Raw genomic sequence first — 21,915 nt, forward strand, 5'->3', positions numbered from 1 at the left:
ACATCTATAGAGAGAAAAGTTGCATCGTTATGTGGGGCTATGCGTAGAGTATGCTCTTTTGTTCCCCAGCATGTACTTCTAAAATTTTATTATGCGCACATCCACTCATTGCTGAACTACCTTGTATCTGTGTGGGGCCGTGCCAGTATCTCGAATCTGAAAAAGCTACAAACGCTTCAAAACAGATGTCTTAAAATTATTTATAAAAAACCATTTATGTACCCTACTATTTTGTTATACAATAATAATGCCCATAACATTTTACCTTTGCTTGGGTTGACTAACTACCAAACAATAATATACATCCACAATGCTTTGCATAATACTATTGCTCATAACAATCTAGAATTTACAACAGGCATTCGAGCTCACAGCACTAGACAAGCCAATCATTTATTATACTCCAGAGTATCCACGAACCTTGGTCAAAGACGCATTTCTTTCATCGGACCTAAGTTATTCAACCAGCTTCCTACTGATTTAAAGCAAATAACATGTCGCACTCGTTTCCAAGCAAAATTGAAACTAATTTTAAAAAATAAAATAGGAGAATTTTAAATATAAACTTCGTTCACCACCAATCGAGCTAATTCCTTTAGCTATAATTGGTTAACATTTTTTTAATAAAAACAATTGATAAATGCATTTTTTCTAGCAATTAGTAATAAATAAATTTAAATTATTATGAGCTTCCTGCAAAGCTACGCTGGGACCCTTAAAAGGATTCTTTTCCGCTGGGTACTCGCCGTAGCTTCTTGTCAAATTTTGTGTTTTGTCGGTCTCGTATTGTTTTTTTTGTTCTCAGCGTTTCCGCGATTCGTAACTTTGTTTTGTTGTGCTGAACTTTTTTTGAACGCTGAGAACTGATGTGTCCACTACCAGGGGGCTCCGTTTGTGAGCTTTTTGGTGTGGGGGTAAGAGGCGGGCTATTAATAAAAAAAAGAAAGCATTAGTATTAAGTGGCCTGGGCATTTTTTCATTTAACTTTTATTTTTATTTGACTTTCAACATTTCTCGCCAATATGTTGCCCAATGCTAATTTGATCGATATAATATCCGAAGATGTTGATTTGAACATTTCTCCGAGGCCTACCACTGTCCCATGTAGTATGTGTTATCAAAAACATGGCGAACCATGATGTTGTAAATGTTCTCAATCGTTTTAATATCCGAAGAGAGTGATAAGTGTTATAAAAAATGTCTCATCACACTGTTAGGTGGATTAAACACGTTTTTTACTTCAAAAAAAGGGTAAAGGGTGATACGATCATAAAATTGGTCAAACAAGAATTTGTTTAAATCGGTCCAGCCACAGATAACAGACATTTAGGCTCGATTCGAGACGAGTATAAATACCCGCCACTGCAATTCCGAATAAATCAGACTCTGAAACATGTTTGGCAAACGTTTGTAGGTGGCGTAGCGATCAACGCAATGCAGTTGTCAAAACAGTTGCGTATATGGCAATAATGAAACGCAGATTTTCAACATTTATCAATTTGAAAGTTTACACAGTTTTTTTTAGAAATTTTGTTCTAGCCTAAATGTCTGTTATCTGTGATCAAACGTTCCTTCATTTCTATTTCTATTTCCAAACCCCGATTCAGATTTATTCTACTAATGTCTATATTGTTCGTAAAAATACTATACACAGCATTTAAAATAAATACCTATTGTTAGAATGTAAGCTCTCTGTCCCCTATTCTTCAACTTATTTGTTAGAGCAATAAATACGAGATTGGAAGATTTGTTTTCAAAAGCCTAATTCTTATTTATACAAAAATCGACTGAAATCGTTTCGCTTTTTCTCTCTCTCTCTGTCCCCTCTTTCGAACATCACGTTCTCACTCGCCTCTCTCAATTGGATCCCAACTCACGTCCGACAGTTCCCGTCGCAATTTATCACTGACCACACCCAGTCCACGTAATTCGGCAGTTTGGTGTAGATACCGAACTTGTTCTTCTTGCCACAGCCGTCGCCAAAGCTGGTGATGCCAAATATCGTCCAAGGGCTGTTCACCTTCGTTGTGTCCCTGCAGAGCAGCGGCCCACCGGAGTCTCCTGCGCAGGTATCTATTCGACCTCGTTTGTGACCGGCGCAAAACATGTTCTTCGTAATGGTGTAGTCGTGGTAAACTGCCCGACACTTGTCAGTGGTGATGATCGGTACTTCTGCCTCGTGCAAAACATCCGTTCCAGCATCGTCACTGTGCCGCTTCTTGCCCCAACCTATGATCGTGCAGGTGTGCCCCGTCGGAAGCGGTTGATACCGATCCGGGAGACAAGCGTAGCCTACGAAGTTGGATCGTTCTACATCTCGTGGCAACCGCAACAACGCAACATCGTTATCAACCGTCTTTTTGTCATACCGTGGATGCTTTATACTGAACTCGACCCGAAATTCCATCTCCGTTCCGTCCGATTGCTGTAGGTTATGTTCTCCTAATCGAACGTAGAGTCGTTTCCGAACACAGTGAGCTGCCGTGAGAATCCAACGAGGAGCAACGAGAGTCCCACCGCAGAAAGCTTCCTGAAAATTTTAAATTTGCCTCAGATTCTTAGTCCTTGAATATGAGCGATGAACGTACTTACTTTGAATCTGTTTAGAATCGCTACCTGCCAGGGCCACTGCCCTCGCCGCGAGGCTTTTCCGCCAATAATTCTTAACATATTGTACAGGTACTTCTTCGATTTATTTCGAGTAACCGGAAGACCGCACATCATCTCCTGAGGTAAGTATTCTGGCTGCAGCAGACCTCTACGATTTCCGAAGGACTGCTGTGCTATGGAATTGTCTTGAACGTCACTCCGACTACGAGCTGATTGGTGATGAGGCAGCACTAGCGGATTTCTCGGAGGTTTGGTTGGCTTTGCCGTGGTCGTTGCAACGGTCGTTGGTTGGGGAATTTTGTTTTGATACAACTGATTACCAATCCATTCTTCACAGAAACTACCCTCTGTGTAGCAGTAGGCTACCTCGCGGATGATGTCGTTACTACACACGACCGGTACTTTGCACCGTCTGAAATAAAACACAAATAAAACCATAACTTATCTAATTCAATGACTATTAAAACTTACTTGAATCTTCGGGTAGTACATTTCGCCGTACACTTGGACCATCGGCTCCACTTGGAATACGGATTGTCGACCTTTCTCGGCATTTCGAAGACTGCTTTCTCGCGAGCTTTCTTTTGCGTTACAACACCCAGTTTCAACAAACTATTTCCAGGATACTTTTTGCCATCGGGTCCAAACTCCGCCGTACTGTTACTGACGTCCTCATCCGATAAATCTGAATCCGCATCTTCCCCGTAGTCATCCAGGTCATTGCTTACATCTCGCTTTGTGTGGTGAGATTCCTTCCCTTCCGTTGTCGAAGCCTCGGTTGGAAACGACTCCATCAATCGGTCGAATTCTGCCGTTGATGTTAGATTACCGCTAGCACCATCTTCGTCATCGGCTGTACCCACCAAGCGTTCACTGATGGGATAGAATCCATCGGAGTCGAACAGTTCTTCTCTTCGATTCGTGAAACCTAAATCATCTCGGTAGAAATTGTCATAGTCTTCGAAGTAATCCGTCAGCCTTGAGGGTTTCCGTCTTACTGCGGCCGTATGTGGCCGCCGGCGAAAGGTTTGAGCTGTGTTGTATCGTTGCTCGTAATGCGGACTGGGGCTAAAAATTTTCTGATCATCGAAGTCGTCCGGAACGACCTTCAACGGCTTCTGTTGGTTCTGAATGCGTTGTTCGGAAAATTGATCGTAATCTTCATCTAGTGGGGTCCTAGGCCGATGGTTAGCTGGTCGACTTTCTTTCCGACGTTGGTAGATGATGTGGGGCCGCTTCCATTTTCGCTTAGACTTCTTCTTGATGATCACGTACTCCGTGTCGTCATCGTCATCGTCCTCATTGTAGTAGTCTTCGTCATAGTCATCGGTTACGATAATACGCTTCTTTTTCTTAGATTTGTACGAATCTTCTCCAACCACGGAGTATTTGCTCCAGGGGATTCGCTCGTATTTGTTGTATGATGATGGAATTGTCAGAGGCGAACACCTGAAATAATATTATGAGAAAGTTAAACGGAAATTAAATTTACTGTAAACTGTACTCACAGCGATCGGTGGCAAATGCGTTCCTCTACGTGTATATGGAGACCGCATTTGGATCGCGCTATGCAGAACCGTTCTCGGCGTTGCCTGCAAAATAGATCACAGTGGGTCCATTTTGTGTATGCGGTGTAGTAATTGGGATGCAAGGACGGATACAGCGGACGACGTCGGAGCTTCGGATAGCCGTACCGTGAGGGGTGCTTGTAGACGACCTTGCGTGTCTTGTGGTAGCTACGATCTATCCTGCCATCTTCAGCCGTTTCGGAGGAATTATCCAACTTCGGTGGTATAAGGAACTGTGGTGGTTCCATTGTATGAGGCGAGTTGGACCTTAGATGGTGCGCGGGCAGTGGTGGTACCGCCATCAGGCTACTCAGTGTTTGTACCCCTTGGCTCGGAGATTGGGGTAGATGATATGCCTGTGAAATAAAATGAAACGAAATTGGCGATTAATTTTCTCTTTAGTTTGGTCAGGACAATATTGCTAAGTGGTTGAACGTATCATGTATTCTACAATTTTTCCATTTTTTCAAATATTTTGAAATCCCATTGTTATTTGTATACCAGGTATTAAGCTAAACCAAGTAAAACAAAACCTGGTACTGCTTCAAGCACATTGTGGGAATTTTACCTTCTGTGCCAAAAAAGTGTGTAACCCCTTAGGGTAATAATTGCACTGTGTGAAAAAATACCCAAATTTTATTACACTCACCGTAGAGTGTATTTGTTTGACATATCACCTTCTAAGAAGGCAAGATAAGTTTTTACGGTATCTACAACATTTATTTGGTCATCGCCAACATGTCGGTACAAATACAAAATACATAATACAAACAATTCAAAATTTAACACAAAACACGTTATTACTTTTCTCAGCTAATCCTCTAGAACCAGTATATCGTTCTACCCCAGAAACTCACGGACGATCGCGCAAACGCTAAGTGTAGTAGTGACTTAGGTTAGAGAGCCGACCGAATATACCGGCTGATGAGAAGAGAATAAATCTCATTCGATTTCGTGGCTTTGAGCTTGAAAGACGTGTATTATTCGATATATTTCAGTGGCGACGAGGAGAAATTCCTTAGTGTCAATTCCGGTACAAATATTTTTTTTAAATCCGGTGATAACTACGAAGGTTTATATTCGAGCGGTGAAAGGTTTAAAAAGTGGTCAACGGCAGTAAAAGTGACTGTAATTCTTTTGTCAATCGGTTTTTGCATCCGGTGCTGGTAACAAAAGTGTGCATAAGAACAAAGGAGCCGTTACGGGCACATAGCGTCGTGGTGAATTTTGTAAGCCGGAGAGCAAACCGAGAGCGTGATCAAAATCGACGAAGGTGTAGCAGCAAGCACATAGCAATGTGGTGAGTTCAACTAGCGGATGGTGATCGATTGAGCAAAGCCGAGAGTATTATTCATTGGAAAAGAGAGATCGGGAAACTGCTGGACACACGGACATCGCGGAGAACGCAAGAGGAGTTTGTCGCAACTCAGAGAAGGAGATAGCAACCTTTTATTCGTCACGTGAATAAAGAAAGTAACTGGTGAGTGTTTTGTTTTGGTATTGATGTGATAGCTAATTGCATCTAGATTCCATTTGATTTTTTAATTTTCTTGGTTGAGCGAAATGAGTGCTATTGTGGGAAGTATTGATCCCTACGAAAAAGGATCATCTTTCACAAATTATGTAGAAAGACTAGAGTATTTTTTTCAATTCAATAAAATCCCTGTCCAAGACCAAAAAGCATTATTTATAACACTGAGTGGTCAGCACGTGTATGAAGAATTAAAGCTCTTGTATCCGGGTAGAAATTTTGGTTCGCTAACTTATTCTGAAATCATCAGTAAATTGAAATCGAGATACGATAGGGTCGATAACGAAATGATGCAAACTTTTAAATTTTTTGAGCGCGTGCAGGGTCCTAACGAATCTGCAGAAAATTTCATTCTGGAAGTAAAGCTCCAGGCTGAATTTTGTGGATTCGGAAATTTTAAGGACAGAGCGATTCGCGACAAACTGGTAATGGGCGTGTATGATAAAAATATTCAACAGAGACTTTTAGATGAGGATGACTTAACACTAGCAAAAACAGAAAAGATGATAGTTAATCGTGAATTAGCTGATACAAGAGCCAGATTGATAAACAATAAAAATAATGCTCAAGTGGCATCGGTTAGGGAACGATTGGGGAGGCGTGATGGTTTTGTTAAATTTGGCAGGAACGATAATCATACGCGTAGCCCGAGTAGAAGTCGCAGCTATCGGTACGGATATGAACGGAGCCGTAGTGGGGGAAGGAGGCCAACTGATCGCCGGCATACTGATTTAACTTGCAACTTCTGCGGGATGAAAGGCCACATTAAACGTTTCTGTTTCAAACTACGCGAAAACAGAGGGAATGTGAAGTTTATCGAAGACCAGCGCCACGCTTCATCAAAGAAAATTGACGAATATTTCAACAAACTGAGCATAGATCTTGAGGATTCGAATGACGAGTCAGGTGAATATTCTTGCATGATGATTAAAAGATTGAATCAAATTGACGAGCCTTGTTTCATCAAGGCAATTGTAGAAAATAAATTACTAAGGATGGAAGTGGATAGTGGATCTGCGGTGACGGTAATTGGTAAAAAGTTGTATTTTAATTTATTGCATGATGTGACGTTATTGAAATGTACTAATCAATTAGCGGTGATAAATGGAGCAAGACTCAAAGTTTTGGGTAAAATTATGGTGAATGTTAACTTAAGCGGGTTTTCCCGAAGGGTAAGTTTGGTGGTACTGGACAGTGAGAATAATTTCACTCCTCTTTTGGGAAGAGACTGGCTCGACATTTTCTTTCAGGATTGGCGCAGAAGCTTCCATCGTTACCTGACGGTGAACAATATAGGCCGACAATCAAAAGAAATGGGAAGGGCATTGCTGCCATTGAGTTCGTCAGAAGACATCTTAAAAGAATTTTAATGATAAATATAGCCAAGTATTTTCCAAAAATTTTGCAGAGCCAATTACCGGGTATGAAGGCGACCTTGTGCTGAAGGATAATACTCCGGTGTTTAAAAAGGCTTATAATGTACCCTATCAATTGAGGGAGAAGGTCATTGATCACCTGTGTAAGTTAGAACAAGAAAATGTAATAACACCGGTGAAAACAAGCGAGTGGGCTTCACCAGTGGTGGTAGTGATAAAAAAGAATAAGGACATAAGGCTGGTAATAGACTGCAAGGTGTCTATTAACAGATTAATAATACCAAACTCGTACCCTTTACCCGTCGCGGAAGACCTATTTGCTTCATTGGCGGGTTGCAAGGTGTTTTGCGCCCTAGATCTAGAAGGTGCGTACACACAGGTCTCACTTTCAAAACGATCGAGGCGCTTTATGGTAATAAATACCATAAAGGGTCTGCACACCTATAATAGGCTTCCTCAAGGGGCTTCTTCATCAGCAGCAATATTTCAGCAGATCATGGATGCTACTTGGTATAGAAAATGTTTTCTGCTATTTAGACGATGTGTTGATTGCTGGGAAAGATGAAGAAGATTGTAAGAGGAAACTTTTTGAAGTTTTGGATAGACTGTTAAAGGCAAACATCAAGGTGAACTGGGAAAAATGTCGGTTCTTTGTTAGCACTCTGCCATACCTGGGTCACATTATTACTAAAAACGGTTTATTACCATGTCAGGATAAAGTTGAGACTATCCGCGATGCACCCGTTCCTAAAAATATAACCGAACTTAAATCATTTTTAGGAATGATTAATTTCTATGGGAAATTTATTCCACACCTATCATCACGGTTAAACAGTTTGTATAGTCTTTTACGTAAAAATACAAGATATGTTTGGGATGAAAAATGTGATGTTGCTTTTCAAGAATGCAAGAAACAATTATTAAGTGCTAATCTGTTAGAGTTTTATGATCCCCAGAAACCAATTGTAGTGGTGTCGGATGCGTGTTCTTATGGTCTAGGTGGTGTTTTGGCACACGTTGTTGATGGCAATGAAAAACCAATATGCTTCACGTCCTTTTCACTAAATGAAGCGCAAAAAAGTACCCGATTCTCCATCTAGAGGCCTTGGCTCTTGTATGCACTATAAAAAAATTCCATAAATACTTGTATGGTCACAAATTTATAGTGTATACAGACCATAAACCACTTTTGGGAAATCCGGTAAAAACGCAATTTTTGTCACACGTCTTCAAAGATACATTTTGGATCTTGCCATTTACGATTTTGAAATTTTATATCGCCCATCAAAATATATGGGGAATGCTGATTTCTGCTCTAGATTTCCATCTAGAAATCCAGTACCAGAAGAACTGGATTGTCAAATAATAAAAAGCATAAATTTTTCGCAAGATTTTGCATTGGTGGTTACAGAGACTAAAAATGATTTATTTCTTCAACAGATACTTACATACATGACAAACGGCTGGCCAAAGCGACTGGAAAAATGCTTTATCGACATTTATGCCAACCATCGAGATTTAGAAGTAGCTGAAGGATGTCTACTCTTTCAAGGCAGAGTGGTGATGCCAAGGTCAATGCATAAAGGAATTCTCAAACTTCTACATGCAAATCATGCAGGGATAGTTAAAATTAAGCAGTTGGCACGACGTGCGGTTTTCTGGGTGGGGATGAATGTCGATATAGAGAAATATGTTCAAGCATGTGAAATCTGTAACAAAATGGCCATTCCGCATAAGTCTAAACAAATGTCATCCTGGACACCAACGACTAGACCTTTCAGCAGGATACACGCAGATTTTTTCTATTTTCAGCAACGAGTTTTTCTGCTGATAGTCGACAGCCACTCAAAATGGTTAGAAATTAAAATCATGCGCAACGGAACAGATTCAGAAAAGGTTATAAAAAAATTTGTGAGTGTTTTCGCAAGGTTTGGGTTGCCCGACGTTGTAGTGACTGATGGTGGCCCACCCTTTAATGCTATTACGTTTACAACCTTCTTGGAGAGACAAGGAATAGTTGTATTGAAAAGTCCACCGTACAATCCGGCCAGCAATGGTCAAGCAGAGAGAATGGTGCGTTTGATAAAGGAGGTGTTAAAGAAATTCTTACTTGAGCCTGACATGAAACGCTTAGATATAAAGGATCAAATTAGCTATTTTTGATCAACTACACAAATTCATGCCTCACCACAGATGGAAGTTTTCCATCCGAAAACGTTTTTAAGTATAAGCCCAAAACACTTTTCGATTTGGTGAACCCTTACAATCAATATAAAATGCACCTGACTCAACCTGAGGAAGATAAAAACCTAAAAGTACCTATACAAGTAAAAAAATGACCCTTTCGATAATCTGGTGTCGGGTGATAAGTTATTATATAAAAATCATAAACCTAAAGCTATTGAACGTTGGATAGATGCGAAGTTTATTAAAAGGAGATCCAAAAACTTATTTCAGATTTCGATTGGAAGCGCGGTGCTAAACGTACATCGCGATCAACTGAGGATGACCAAGATGAAACGCAAACCCAACGTGATGTCGCGAACAAGTACAACTGAGCAAAGGCATGTGTCAATCGACGATGAAAAGGAAGGCGAATTCCGAGGTTTCTCGGTGTTACAGGAGTTCAAGGGTTACCCAGCGCAACACGATGAAGTAAATTTGCATGGAAGAGATTGTGTTGCGACCTCCTCAAATCGATCAATGAACTCCTCGTTCCATAGTGGGAATGTCACCACGCCAGTAATGAGGCGCTCAGAAATATTAAAAAAGCAAGAATTGATAAAGTTACGAATTAGGAATAAACTAACATATCGTCGCTGTTGTGCTATCTTAAACTGAGTTAGATATGCCACATTACTTGTCCAAAAAATCTCTACAAAGTGGCATTTACAGAATTTTGATATTCTGCTTGGTTACTGAGATATAGTGAGAAACGCGCTGAGAATTTTTTAATTTTTTGCTTCAAATAACTGTGTCTGGGGATTCGCTCAACGTATCTTTATGTATGAGATGTTTTTATATGTAAAACTATCTGATAAACACAATGGCATAATTATTTTCGAAACAAAAATGCACGAACTGTGAGAAAAATGCAATTTAAGTTTTAAACTGGAAATATAGCATATTTGGCAACACTGTAACCAAAAATAACTATTTTTTCTAGATTCCCTGACTCATTTCCTTCAAAATGCATCTCACCGATTGTTTATAGACCAAATGAAGCCAAAGATATGAATAAAAGTTAATAATTGATGATTTTTTTCTATGGAAAATTTTCCATGTACGATTATGACACGCCATACAAATTTTGTCATCAATACACACCTATGACACGTGTGAGACCGACTTTTGTTTACATTTTTGAAGAAGACTCGCAATGTAGTTAACCGATTTTCGTAATATTTGAGAGATTAATGCAGAATAGATAGAAGCATCATTTGTTTTCTATGAATTGTTTTTACCATTTATAAGTTTCAAGATATTCAATCTCAAACTTTAAAAATCGTTTTTCTCGAAATGTGCAAAATGGCGCTTGTCATAAGATAGCACAACAGCGACTATATGTAATGTTTTAGGCTATTATTAGCTATCGAATTAATAAGAGGATACTGTCGAGTAAATACTTAGTATCAGTGAATTACTATCAAATGAAAACTCAGTATCAGTTTTATAATGCTTAGAATGAAAGCTTTCAGATAAATAATACAAGGGCTATAGTTTCGAATTAATCTTTATATATTCGTAATCTATGTTTCAAAAAAAGTAAGGGAAGAGTACTGTAGTAGTGACTTAGGTTAGAGAGCCGACCGAATATACCGGCTGATGAGAAGAGAATAAATCTCATTCGATTTCGTGGCTTTGAGCTTGAAAGACGTGTTTTATTCGATATATTTCACTAAGTATCACCGACTTCTAGATAGCAGCCACATCCTTCTCCAACTCATTCATCGTGTCTAGAAAAACTCTAGAAAGAGAACTGCAGAGACTCCATTTTGGATCAATTGGATTCGCGTTTAGCTGTCAAAAAACGAATCCAATTGAACATTGCCAATCCTTACACGGAAACGAAAAACTACCTAAAATTGAGTTCCTTTGACTCAATCTCGTGGTATCGTGGGGGAACTTAATAATAGGTAAACCGTGTTGAAGGTAGTTTCCATTTAACCACGGCAAAAATTACAACTCATTGATAGGTTTTTTATATTCAAATTTAAGTTGAATGTACCTAATTTTGAGTATACCCCAAACAACTCAAAAGTACCTTCCTCCACGGAAGACCTCGACTGCGTCGAATCTTTTGTTTTGTTTTTGACAACACTAATAAGTGCGAAAGCGACGCACAACTCAAAAGTAAGTTAAAAGAACTTATTCTGCAGGTTGTTTTATTTAACCGTGTATAACATTGGACGTGTTGCCATACAATGCCGGGGCATACGTTGCCAAAATGCTGTTTTTCTCTCCGATGTTCTCTTACTAGAGTTTTTCTAATCGTCTCCAGTAGCTTCTTTGAAGCGATTCCAGTCGTCGAAAGCACAACAAGAACATTTCTTGGAACCTCATCCAAGCTCCACATTTCCTTCAACTCTACTGTCCGTGGGCGATATATAACAATTTTTCCACTGTTAGTATAACCAGATTGTCGATCCTTGTCATAGACCAGTATATCTGGGCGGTTGTGGTGTAGGAATTGGTCCGATAGAACAGTGGGATCTTAGTACAGCTTGAAATGGGCATTTTCCACAACAGGCACAGGGAAGAAACGGTAGTTTGACATAATCTCCTGCGTGTTCCAGCGCTAATCGCTGGTGCAAAATCTTAGCAACGCTGTTGTGACGTTGGTGTGACGCTCGGTGTTGGCTGGTACGCTGCAGCCTGCCATAAAGCACGAGACACAGACAATGACACATCCGACATAGATCCTAGACATCTTAGTGCCTAATTACACAGAGCGTGTACCGTGCGCAGCTTTCTGCTTCCACTTTAAAGCCTTCTCCGCAGTCTGCAAATTGCAGTTAACGTGAAGTGCATACTCCATGCTGGTGGGCATTTTCTACAAAGTATTCTCGATGTCGTACCTGCGCTACGCATAGTGACTAGATGGCGGCTATTCCTTTTCCCCCTTATCCCGTGTAATGTGAATCACTCTAACGTCGACTGACGATGGCGCATACCTGCCTGTCTAAACGCCTTCCTCAATTTTTTCTCAAGTTCTTCAATCTGGCACGCTCCATTTAATGACAGATACAGCAAATGTGTTGGTTGCTCTGACCTTATTCCCCGCGTTTTGGAAAAACTTCACTACACAGTTCATTCGACTCAAGAACTTATCTCGGAGCTCAAGCTTTATGTCAGTGTGTCGCGAATCCCGGGAAACTGCCGGAATCCGAGATACTTATACGATTCGTCACTAACCATGTCCCAAATCATCTCGCCTTTGTCGATCTCATAGCCACTAGTGTCGACCAATCGCCCTGATAGTAACTGAACAGATCGGTAGTTCTCTAGGCCAAACTCCATGCCGATGACGCCACTAATCATTTTTACTAGCTTGATGACTACAGTCAGTCGTTCTGTCGAGTCAGCATCTTGTTATCGTCCATGTAGAAGGTATGGGTCACCTCTTCCGATGAGAGTTCTCCATGCCTTATCTGAGAGCCATGTCCGTTTTGATTGAGTGTCCTACTGAGGGGGTTCATTACTAACCAAAACCAAGCAAGGGCTGAAGGAATCGCCTTAGAATATCCCTCTCAAGATGCGGAGCGTTCTAGATCGCAACACTTCTTCCTCACTTCTGAGCTGCAGTGTTGTCGTCCACCTCTCCATCGCCTGCTGCAGCAATCTCACAACAACACGATCAACTTTATACATCTCCAATACCTTGCTGTAGAACGAGTGTATGGAGTCATATGTCTTCTTGTAATCCATATAGGCCATACTAAGGTTCTGTTGGTTATACACTGCTTGACCAACAATGGCTGCATCGATGATGGCTTGATCCTTGCAGCCATGTGTGTTTTTCTTGCATCCCTTCTGCTTCTTTTTCAAGATGCTATTCTGCTCACAATGGGTCCATACGTATGTGATGATGATGGTACTCAGGATCTTGTATAGACTTGATAGGAAGCTAATTGGACTGTACTTTGATAGGTTAGACGAGTAGTTGTCCTATGGGTACTATGGGTAATGAAATCCGGATATAAGCGTGGTTTGCGTAACGTCCGGGTGAAGCATACCACCGTGGTGAGATGTACAACGGTTAGCTTTTTGTACCAACAGTTTTGGACACCGTCTGGTCTAGGTATCCCCCAGTTCTTAAGTTACCGCGTAGCCTCGCGTACATCATTGGTTTGGACAGTGACAGCTGACATCTTGTCAATTTCTTCTACTGCCCATTCCTCCTCGCGCCTTAGCCACGGTTGTCCTTCGCTATGTTGTGTGGAGGCTCCCAAATAGCTGCCCAGAATCTAGTGACATCGCCGATTTCCGGTAGACCTTTGCTGAAATCGGGATTTTTGTAGCTGATTTGGTCAGAGAATGCTCGCTCGTTATCACTGAACATCCAATATTGTTGCCGTCACTTCGCAGAGTCAGTGAATGCCTTACCCTTTTAGACAAGACATTCAATTGCTGTACTGGTGAGTCGAGTTTCTCCGTCAGCTGGTGAGCTCCCAACATGCGAAGCTCAGTAGGTGTCATGATCGCAGCCACATAACGATATAATTTCGCCAATCTTTTACCGTCTTTGTACACGTTCAACTCCCATGGAGGTACTTACCTTTACTGGTGATGTTAGAGTTAGTCGCCACTAGGTGTAAGTCGGTATCCTAAACATCTATCGGTTACCACTGCGGCACAGAATACTATTAGTTGCAGTTCTTTCATCAGGTTCTTCACAAATGTATTGGAAGAACGTAACCGTTCATGACCAGCAGTGCGCAGGTCAATTAAAAATAATACTACAGCTTCGGGATCCTGGGGTGCTTCAATGGACAAATCACGTAGTAGCTTCCGATCAAGGGTTGGGTTTTCTGACAATAATGAGACTTCAGCTGAAGATGCGTCCTTCAGCTCTACAGGTCCGTGGCCCTCACTCGCAAATGACCCGCTCAATCCTACTGAACTTCGCCTCATCACACGGTTTGCTCTATTATTCCTTCTACTCAGCTCTCTATACACAACTGGGGTGAGCATATAGTTGCGGATGATTGCTCTACGCCTTGCAGTTCTCGCTTTCAGACGTCCGTCTTTAGCATCTGAGGTCATCTGCTCATGTGGACTCAAGCGCTGTGCACAGGTCGTACGCGTAGATCACGAATTTTTCAATCTTCCTCGTCCACATAATTCTACGCCCTTTTGCTCCCGCGAAAATGGCGTTTCTCCGTCGCAACATTTCTCACAGGTGCTTGTTTGCTCTGTGTTGTCCATAGCTGCTCCCTCCGTCCCTTCGTAATGGTATCTCTTGGGACTTGTCCCTCGGGGAAATTCGCTGTCATATCTCCAGTCTCTGGTCGTTCGAATTGTTCCTAACACCAAAGGTAGTTGGGGTGGGCACCGTGTCATAACGTCCGAGGTCATAACATCCGAAGGGTGGTGCGTCACAACGTCCGGGACATTATGACGCATAAGAGTTCGTCTTAACAGCGAAACCAATAATGCGTCAAAAGATCCGAAATCATACTTGTGTCATAACGCCCGAAAGAGATGCTGCGTCATAATGTCCGGGATTTTATGACACACCCTGAGATTGGGATATTATGACGCAGAGGTATTGCATCACAAAGTTCAGGATTATATAACGCATTCATAGTTTCGAATATTATGACGAATAGGTACTGCGTCATAACGTCTCAGGTCATACAGTATCGGGACGTTATGCGGCAGTTCTCATGCGTCATAATGTCCGAATCTATGAGTGCGTCATAGAATCCTGAACTTTTTACGCAGTGGCACTAATTCCCAGATATTATGACGCAGTACGTATTTCGGACGTTGTAACACTAGAATGATTGCGGACTTTATGACGTACATTTATTTTCGGACCTTATGACGCACCCTTGTGCGTCACAATGTTCCGGACGTTATGACGGACATTATTTAGGGACGATATGACCTGGGGCATTATAACGCAGTTCTTATGCGTCACAATATCCGAAACTATAAGTGCGTCACAGTGTCCAGAATATCGACTGCAACATAAGATCCGAGATCGAATGTGCGTCATAAAGTCCGGGACATTAGGACACACAAGGAGTGCGTCATACGATTCGAAAATGAATGTGCATCATAACGTCCGCGACATTATGACGCACATCCGTTTTCGGATGTTATGACGCAGCCCGATGCGACATAACGTCCCGGGCGTTATGAAGAACCACCCTTCGGACGTTATGACACGATGCATGCCGTTGGGGTGTCCTCTTCGAGCGATCGCACTGTCAAAATTCTTCTTGTTCGCGGCTCCATAATTGGGTTGCAGTAATAAGGTGCACCTTGACATGTTATTCAGTTCAATGATTATATTCAATCAATATTCAATCAAAGATAAAACTACAAACAGTTTGATGCGAGAGAGAATGAGAAGATTTTCCATGTAGGGGAAGATGGGGTAAAACGCACCCCCTAAGGAAATATGACCATAACTCAGCTATAGAACATCAATCGGGAGAATTTAATTAATGATATCGTTTAGCCAACATTTTCCTCTGAAATCACAATCATAACGCTTTGCAAAATGATCAAAAACATGAAAAATATTTCTCGACAAACATATGATTATGGCTTAAAAACCGGAATTTCCGGAGAAACCGCTACTCGCCAATCACAGATGTTGGTAGTAAACAAAAGAGAAAAGTTTTCTCTTTCATTAACTGCTATGAACTGTGTTGAGCCAGTAACGGTTTGTCCGGAATTTCTTTTCAAAGAGAATTTTGACAGTTGAGAAGCATTCTTGATGCAGTGAAAATAAAAACAGAAAATGGCTGAATACCTTTTCACCTTTCTCATAATAAAACTTATGCAATCGGTCGGAATTTCGACTTTTTAACCGAGGCCCGCAGAGCCGGATCTCTTATACCATTCGACTCAGTTCGGTGAGATTGGAAAAAGCCTCTGATCGTGTATTTTTTTTTACTAGGTGGTAAAGCTTTTACGCCGACCCGGCACACGTTCAGTAGTTAGACCATACTACCGATTTCGTCCATCGTGTGCCAGAGTAAGGGACTCTGAACAGAGAAGATAACTCTGGACCCTATTTCTCTAAACTTCACCAAGAAGTCCGACATTTGCCTTATCCCCCGGATTCCAGTTGAAATGACTACTTCGGTGGTTTCCGGTTCACTGGTGCCCCAACGACCCTGGTGGTTTGTCGCGTTCGGTGCTACTCGGCGTAGTCCCCGACGGTGGAGCTAGCCTACCTCAGCGGAGAGTTCCCCGATGAAAGAATGTCTCCGGCAACTTTTGACTGACACGTTATTCTTCCTTGGATGCAGTCCGGCAGAATGCCGAGGTCAGTCTAGCTATTCCCGGTGGAGGATTGCGTCCGGTCCACTGTTGCCCCGATGACTCAAGCCGGCGATTCGCTACGGACTGCTCGGAATAGTCCCCGACGGTGGACCTTTCCTACTCCGACGAAGAGTTCCCCGGCAGTGGAAGATCTTCCGAAACCGATGCTACCCGGGCAGATGCCGAGGTCGGTCCTGCGATTCTGGGTTGAGGCTGACTTCCAGTTGACAGGCTCACCGACGAGCATCAGCCGGAGCGACTTCCCGAACTACTCGAACTAGTCCCCTGCGGTGGGCCTAGTCTACTCCGACGGAGAAATTTCCCGAAGTTGAAATTTCTCTCGAAATCGTTATCTCGATGCTGGGCGGTTAGGTGCCTAGGTCAGTCTTGCGATTCCGGGGAGTCACGGTTCCGACAGCATAAGTCATTAAGTGACTTTACGCTTGTCTGGACATGCCGCAGACTCAGGTGATTCGCATTTAATGCCAAAAAATCCTGACTCCTGCGTTGCAGAAGAAAAAGGGTTAAGTAGCCGGGGAACTCTAAGCTTGCTCATAATACCCTACTCCACGCTTTTCTAAACTTTCTTACTTCAAATCATTGCTCTTCCTTGAGTACGATGTCTCTTAATATTGAAAAATATTTAACACCTCATGTGTTTTTTTATGCGGATTTTCAAAGTAATGCGGTTTTTTATGCGGATTTTCAAAGTTATTCGGTTTTTTTTATGCGGATTTTTTTTATGCGGTACGTATCCCCGCATAAAAAAAACTTCAGTGTACAAATTGCATTTATAAGAGCTGAAAATCTTTGTTGCGCGAGCTACGATAATTACATGAGAAGAGTACGTTATTGTCTTTTGCTTATTTCTCAAGCTGCAATTGATGTACGGTTATCAAACTTTGACAAAGTATGTTTACTATGGCGGACTTCCGACTTCCCTTTTATAGAAATTTTCAGCAGTTTTCGATATAAGCAAGGGGTGCATTTTGCCAAGGGGGTACGTTTTACCCCATCTTCCCTAACTGTGACAAGTTGTCGAAACAAACAAGGTTGAATCGCGAACGTAACATCCTTAGCCCAATACTTAGCCTGTTCAAAGCATTGCAAGTTTTCAAGTTCCGAAAATTAATTATTGTTCATAACCGAATCAGTTTAAAGCTAAGCATATTTTGCTCTGAGTCTATTCGCAATATAACTTGGGTTTATTTTTGCATGCTTGTTTTAGATAAGTAGATATTCTCGTTATCCCATATGCTAGGTTTGAAACCAAGAGATGCGAAATAAAGTCATAATAGGCTCTACTGCCGTAATAGAAACGATACCCTTGTTACTTAGCGGATCAGAAGAACCCGCAATTACGTTGCCCCTAGTCTCTGGCTAGAGCCACGGGGACCATCTGGGGTGGACTGCAAAGGTCTCTTTTGCTGGCTAGCACGAGCTTGAGGTTCGGAGGCTAAAGGTCGGCTCATGGACATGGACACCAATTAAATGATCAAACGCATGTTCTTCACTTTTACACTTTTATTTTTACAAGTTACTTACAATCGTGTTTGTGTATGTAGGGGAAACGGTACGTTGCTGGCCAGCCGGCAGTCACGGGCTCGCGGTTGGAAACGATGGACTCGTGGACGGTTGGAAACTCGGGGACGGTAGGGTCGTGAACTGTAGTCTCGTGGATGGTGATCTCGTGGGCGGTGTGTTCGTGGACTGCGAACTCGTGAACGGTGATCTCGTGGGTATGAATGGCTTTTTCTCGTAGTGCTCCCGCACGTTTGACGGTTTTTCGCAGACCAACGATGCTTTTCTCGGTTTCCTCGCGAAATGATCGCCTGGATTTTCGCGGATTGAGGCTACGCCGAGGACCCTGTGGGAAATCGCTGATCCCAGACAATCGCTGCTGGGCAAAACTTGCTGGGTCTTGATCCTGGAAATGAACGAGAGAACTTGCTACGGACTACTGGGCTTACTGTGGTAGGAAATCTTTACCTTTCGTAAGGCGTTGTAGTTTCCACAAATGCTACTATTTTCTCCTACTTCTTGTAACTTTTTAACTATATCTTTTCCGTTTAATTATAACTCTTTCCGTGTAACTATCCGAACTCGTTGATGGTCTAATCGAAAGTGATTTTAATATTTGCTATAGAAGCAGGCCCGTAGCCAGGATTTTGTTTCGGGAGGGGCTTAAAAAAATTTGCATAAAGCTTTTAATTCTGACAATTTGATATAGTCACTAGAAACTAAATTAAATTTTGAAAAGTTCATAATGAAATCAATTCCAAATCAAAGACAATCCTAAAAATATGTTCATTGTCACAAGAAAGGTTATAGTACTTACTCTCGTTACAACAAAGTATACTCTAGAGTTCACAGTATTTATGCGCTAACCGAATATGACAATGCTTGACGGTGCTGGAAAACACTAGGTGTTCCAAGCTACACCTTTAAAAGGCGTAGAAGATGCTAAACCGAAATGAGTAGAAAAATATCCATAAAATGTTCGAACGAAGAGAATGTCGAAATTCGTACAAAATCTTCTGATTTAGCAAGCGATTTGTAGATGCGCAGAGACGGTTCAACTTCTATTTTCTTTGTCTGGTGTTCTGCGAGTATTACCAGTTCCAAGGCATCATGCTAACACAATTTTTTGATATATTCTATTTAAATGAAACTATTTTCAAGACTAGCCTTGGTCGGGTAGATTAGAACCCCAGTTAGGAAGGATTTTTGGTAATCAATAGGATCAAAATATAAATTTAAATGATTAAATCAACTGAAGGAAACTGCCCACAATTTAATTGATTAAAGAAAATTGTCTACAAATCGAATGAAAACACTGATTACTAATATCTTCTAATTTTCCTTCAAATCGCCAGTCGCCGTGCATGTGTCGTTCACCGTGCAGTTTCAAAATCACGAAATTTAAAGAACTAGCTCCCTAAATCCATCGGAGAGATCCCAAATCCTTTCGTTTCATCGTTTTATTGAAACATTCCAACTAAAGTTGAATCAAAATTTTAAATACACCGTAAGTTGATCATATAACGTGCACTGGTGCCAAACAAATGTCCTCAACTACTTATTCTCGTTTTGTTGGTAATAGTTTTATATTATTTCTAAATTGTGACGTATTTAGATAGGTATTTTTACGGTGACTATGAGGGCGGTTTTCATTTTGATTAAAAAAAAACAGGGTTTGAAGTCACGTCAAATCCACCTAAACGCACGGTAACTGGGGACTTGACGGTACGTGAAATTTGTTAAATGTATTACCAAAAGAACTAGAAGGTCTACCTTCTGATGTCGCAAAAAGCAGAAGCAAAAAAAATTGCTACGCTATAGCAGGCTACAGGCACCAGTGAATCAAGCTAGCTATTGTTCTATATCAGTGCACATACAAATTGTATCGTTGCCCCCGGCTGCGGAGTAAAATGAGTTTGCCAAATGAAGCAAAAGTGCCTGTGCTACGGGATAACACGAACAGTTAAGGAAGTGGAACAATTAGTTAAAGTGAAAATGGAGCTTAATCTTGCTGAAGTTACCTACATTCAGCTACATCACGTAAAAACTGTGTTTTGACCACGTTTAGAAGCTTAGCACAGGCCGAAAACTTTATTGCAAAGAACAACATGCAACACGAGGTCGAATTTAATAACACCAGAATCAAGATCCCCGTGCATATGGAAAACGACATGGTGGACGTGCGTATCCATGATTTGGCCCCGCGCATGAAGGAGGATTTCATCAAACAAATCATGTCGCAATATGGAGAAGTAGAATCTATTACGAATGACACCTGGAGAAATTTTTTCTCCGGCATTCCCAATGGCGTTCGTATTGTGAGAATGCGAGTGACTAAACCAATACCTTCTTACATGACTATCGAATGCAAATCACTGAAGGATGGCGTGACCTATAAGCAAACAACGCTAATTACATATCCCGGGCAGACCCCAACATGCCAATTCTGTAACTATACAGCCTACTACGGAAAAACATGCGCCGAAGCAACTAGTCAAAACTCATCTACTACAGCCAACTCTAACACGCAGCCACCGATACCTTCAGATAAACCTAAAACAACGATCCAATTACCCAATAATGCAGGTACAACGACCACGACAACCGCTCCCAAACCAGCAACTAGCATCGCCAATAAAGAAGCAAATACCGATGAAGACGGATATACAACAGCGACCCATAAGAACGAGAAACAAATAAGAACCTCTGATCGTGAACAGGAAGAAAGAAGTACCGATGACGACATGGACGGGAACGATAACGTGAGAGAAGGCAGACTGAATGACCACCAAGCGGCCTCACCGCCAAGGAAAAAGATCTCAACACGCAGCAGCAAACTGCGTCAACAAGATCTGGCAGACCGACATTCTTAGAATTTTTTTTTATTTTTACTTATTGTAAAAAAAATTAAAAGACCCACGGATAGGTTGTGCTAACGCATTGAGCCGTTTCAAATAAAATTTTAGATTGAAAAAAAAAGAAATATTATAAATATGAACAAGCTCAATAATTTCAGCATCTCTTTATTCCGACATATGGACGGGTATACATCGCACTTACTTCACCTCTGTCGAAGAGTAACGTAGATGTAAGGCCAACTTTCTTTGATGATTTCTGTTGTTCTGTAGTTGAGTGCCCAGAAAATATAGAACAGCTGCTCTTGGGTCGATTTCAATTTATTTATTATTTTTTCTCTCTTTTTCTTCGTGATCTCTGCTCATCTCTCTCATTTTATTCCATAACGAACACAAATAAAACGAAAACATGAAATCGAAACATTAATCCCAATTTATTGACTGTAGACTCAACTAGTTACAACATTTTAGTCGCTCTCCGTGATAGGCTACTGATGTTTGTTCACTGTATCGTCACGTCGTTTTTAGACTTACATGGACATTAATTGGAAACCATCGAAAGAGACAGAAATGCTGCTGCTTACAACATTAAGTTTATTATGATTGATTGACTAATATGTGGTTTAGCATCTATTGACATCCGTTGAAAAGTAAGGATAAAATCACAACAGATAGTCCTACCGCTACTATGTACGTTTCTGTATGTGAACAACATTAGTAATATACGACGGTATACAATTCTTGGGTTGATGAACACCTCAGAAAAACCGCTGTTTTACCACTTTTTGGCTTGTTTATTTTTTGGCATTTTTCTTGCTTATTGTTCGATTGTTTAAAATATCACTACTTTGCGGACTAATAATGTTTAAATACGGACCGCATTCTCCGCATAAAATGAAATTGAGTGTCAACAGAAATACTATTGCATTAAAATGACGCGAAAACAAAAA

General features: G+C 41.2%; 1 protein-coding gene across 1 annotated transcript in view; it reads right to left on the bottom strand.

Annotated features, from left to right (window-relative positions):
- Positions 1-1,602: 1,602 nt before the first annotated feature.
- The window catches only part of LOC131693505 (uncharacterized), a 258,655-nt gene continuing 238,342 nt past the window's right edge, over positions 1,603-21,915 (bottom strand). Inside the window, exons 3-6 of the mRNA XM_058981372.1 lie at positions 4,119-4,534; positions 3,082-4,059; positions 2,593-3,022; positions 1,603-2,530 (exon numbers count right to left, since the gene is read on the bottom strand). Coding sequence (XP_058837355.1) covers positions 1,874-2,530; positions 2,593-3,022; positions 3,082-4,059; positions 4,119-4,534 — 2,481 coding nt within the window. The 3' untranslated portion in view covers positions 1,603-1,873. The remainder of the gene's footprint in view (positions 2,531-2,592; positions 3,023-3,081; positions 4,060-4,118; positions 4,535-21,915) is intronic.

Source organism: Topomyia yanbarensis, chromosome 3 (assembly GCF_030247195.1).
Source record: "Topomyia yanbarensis strain Yona2022 chromosome 3, ASM3024719v1, whole genome shotgun sequence".
Taxonomy (NCBI): domain Eukaryota; kingdom Metazoa; phylum Arthropoda; class Insecta; order Diptera; family Culicidae; genus Topomyia; species Topomyia yanbarensis.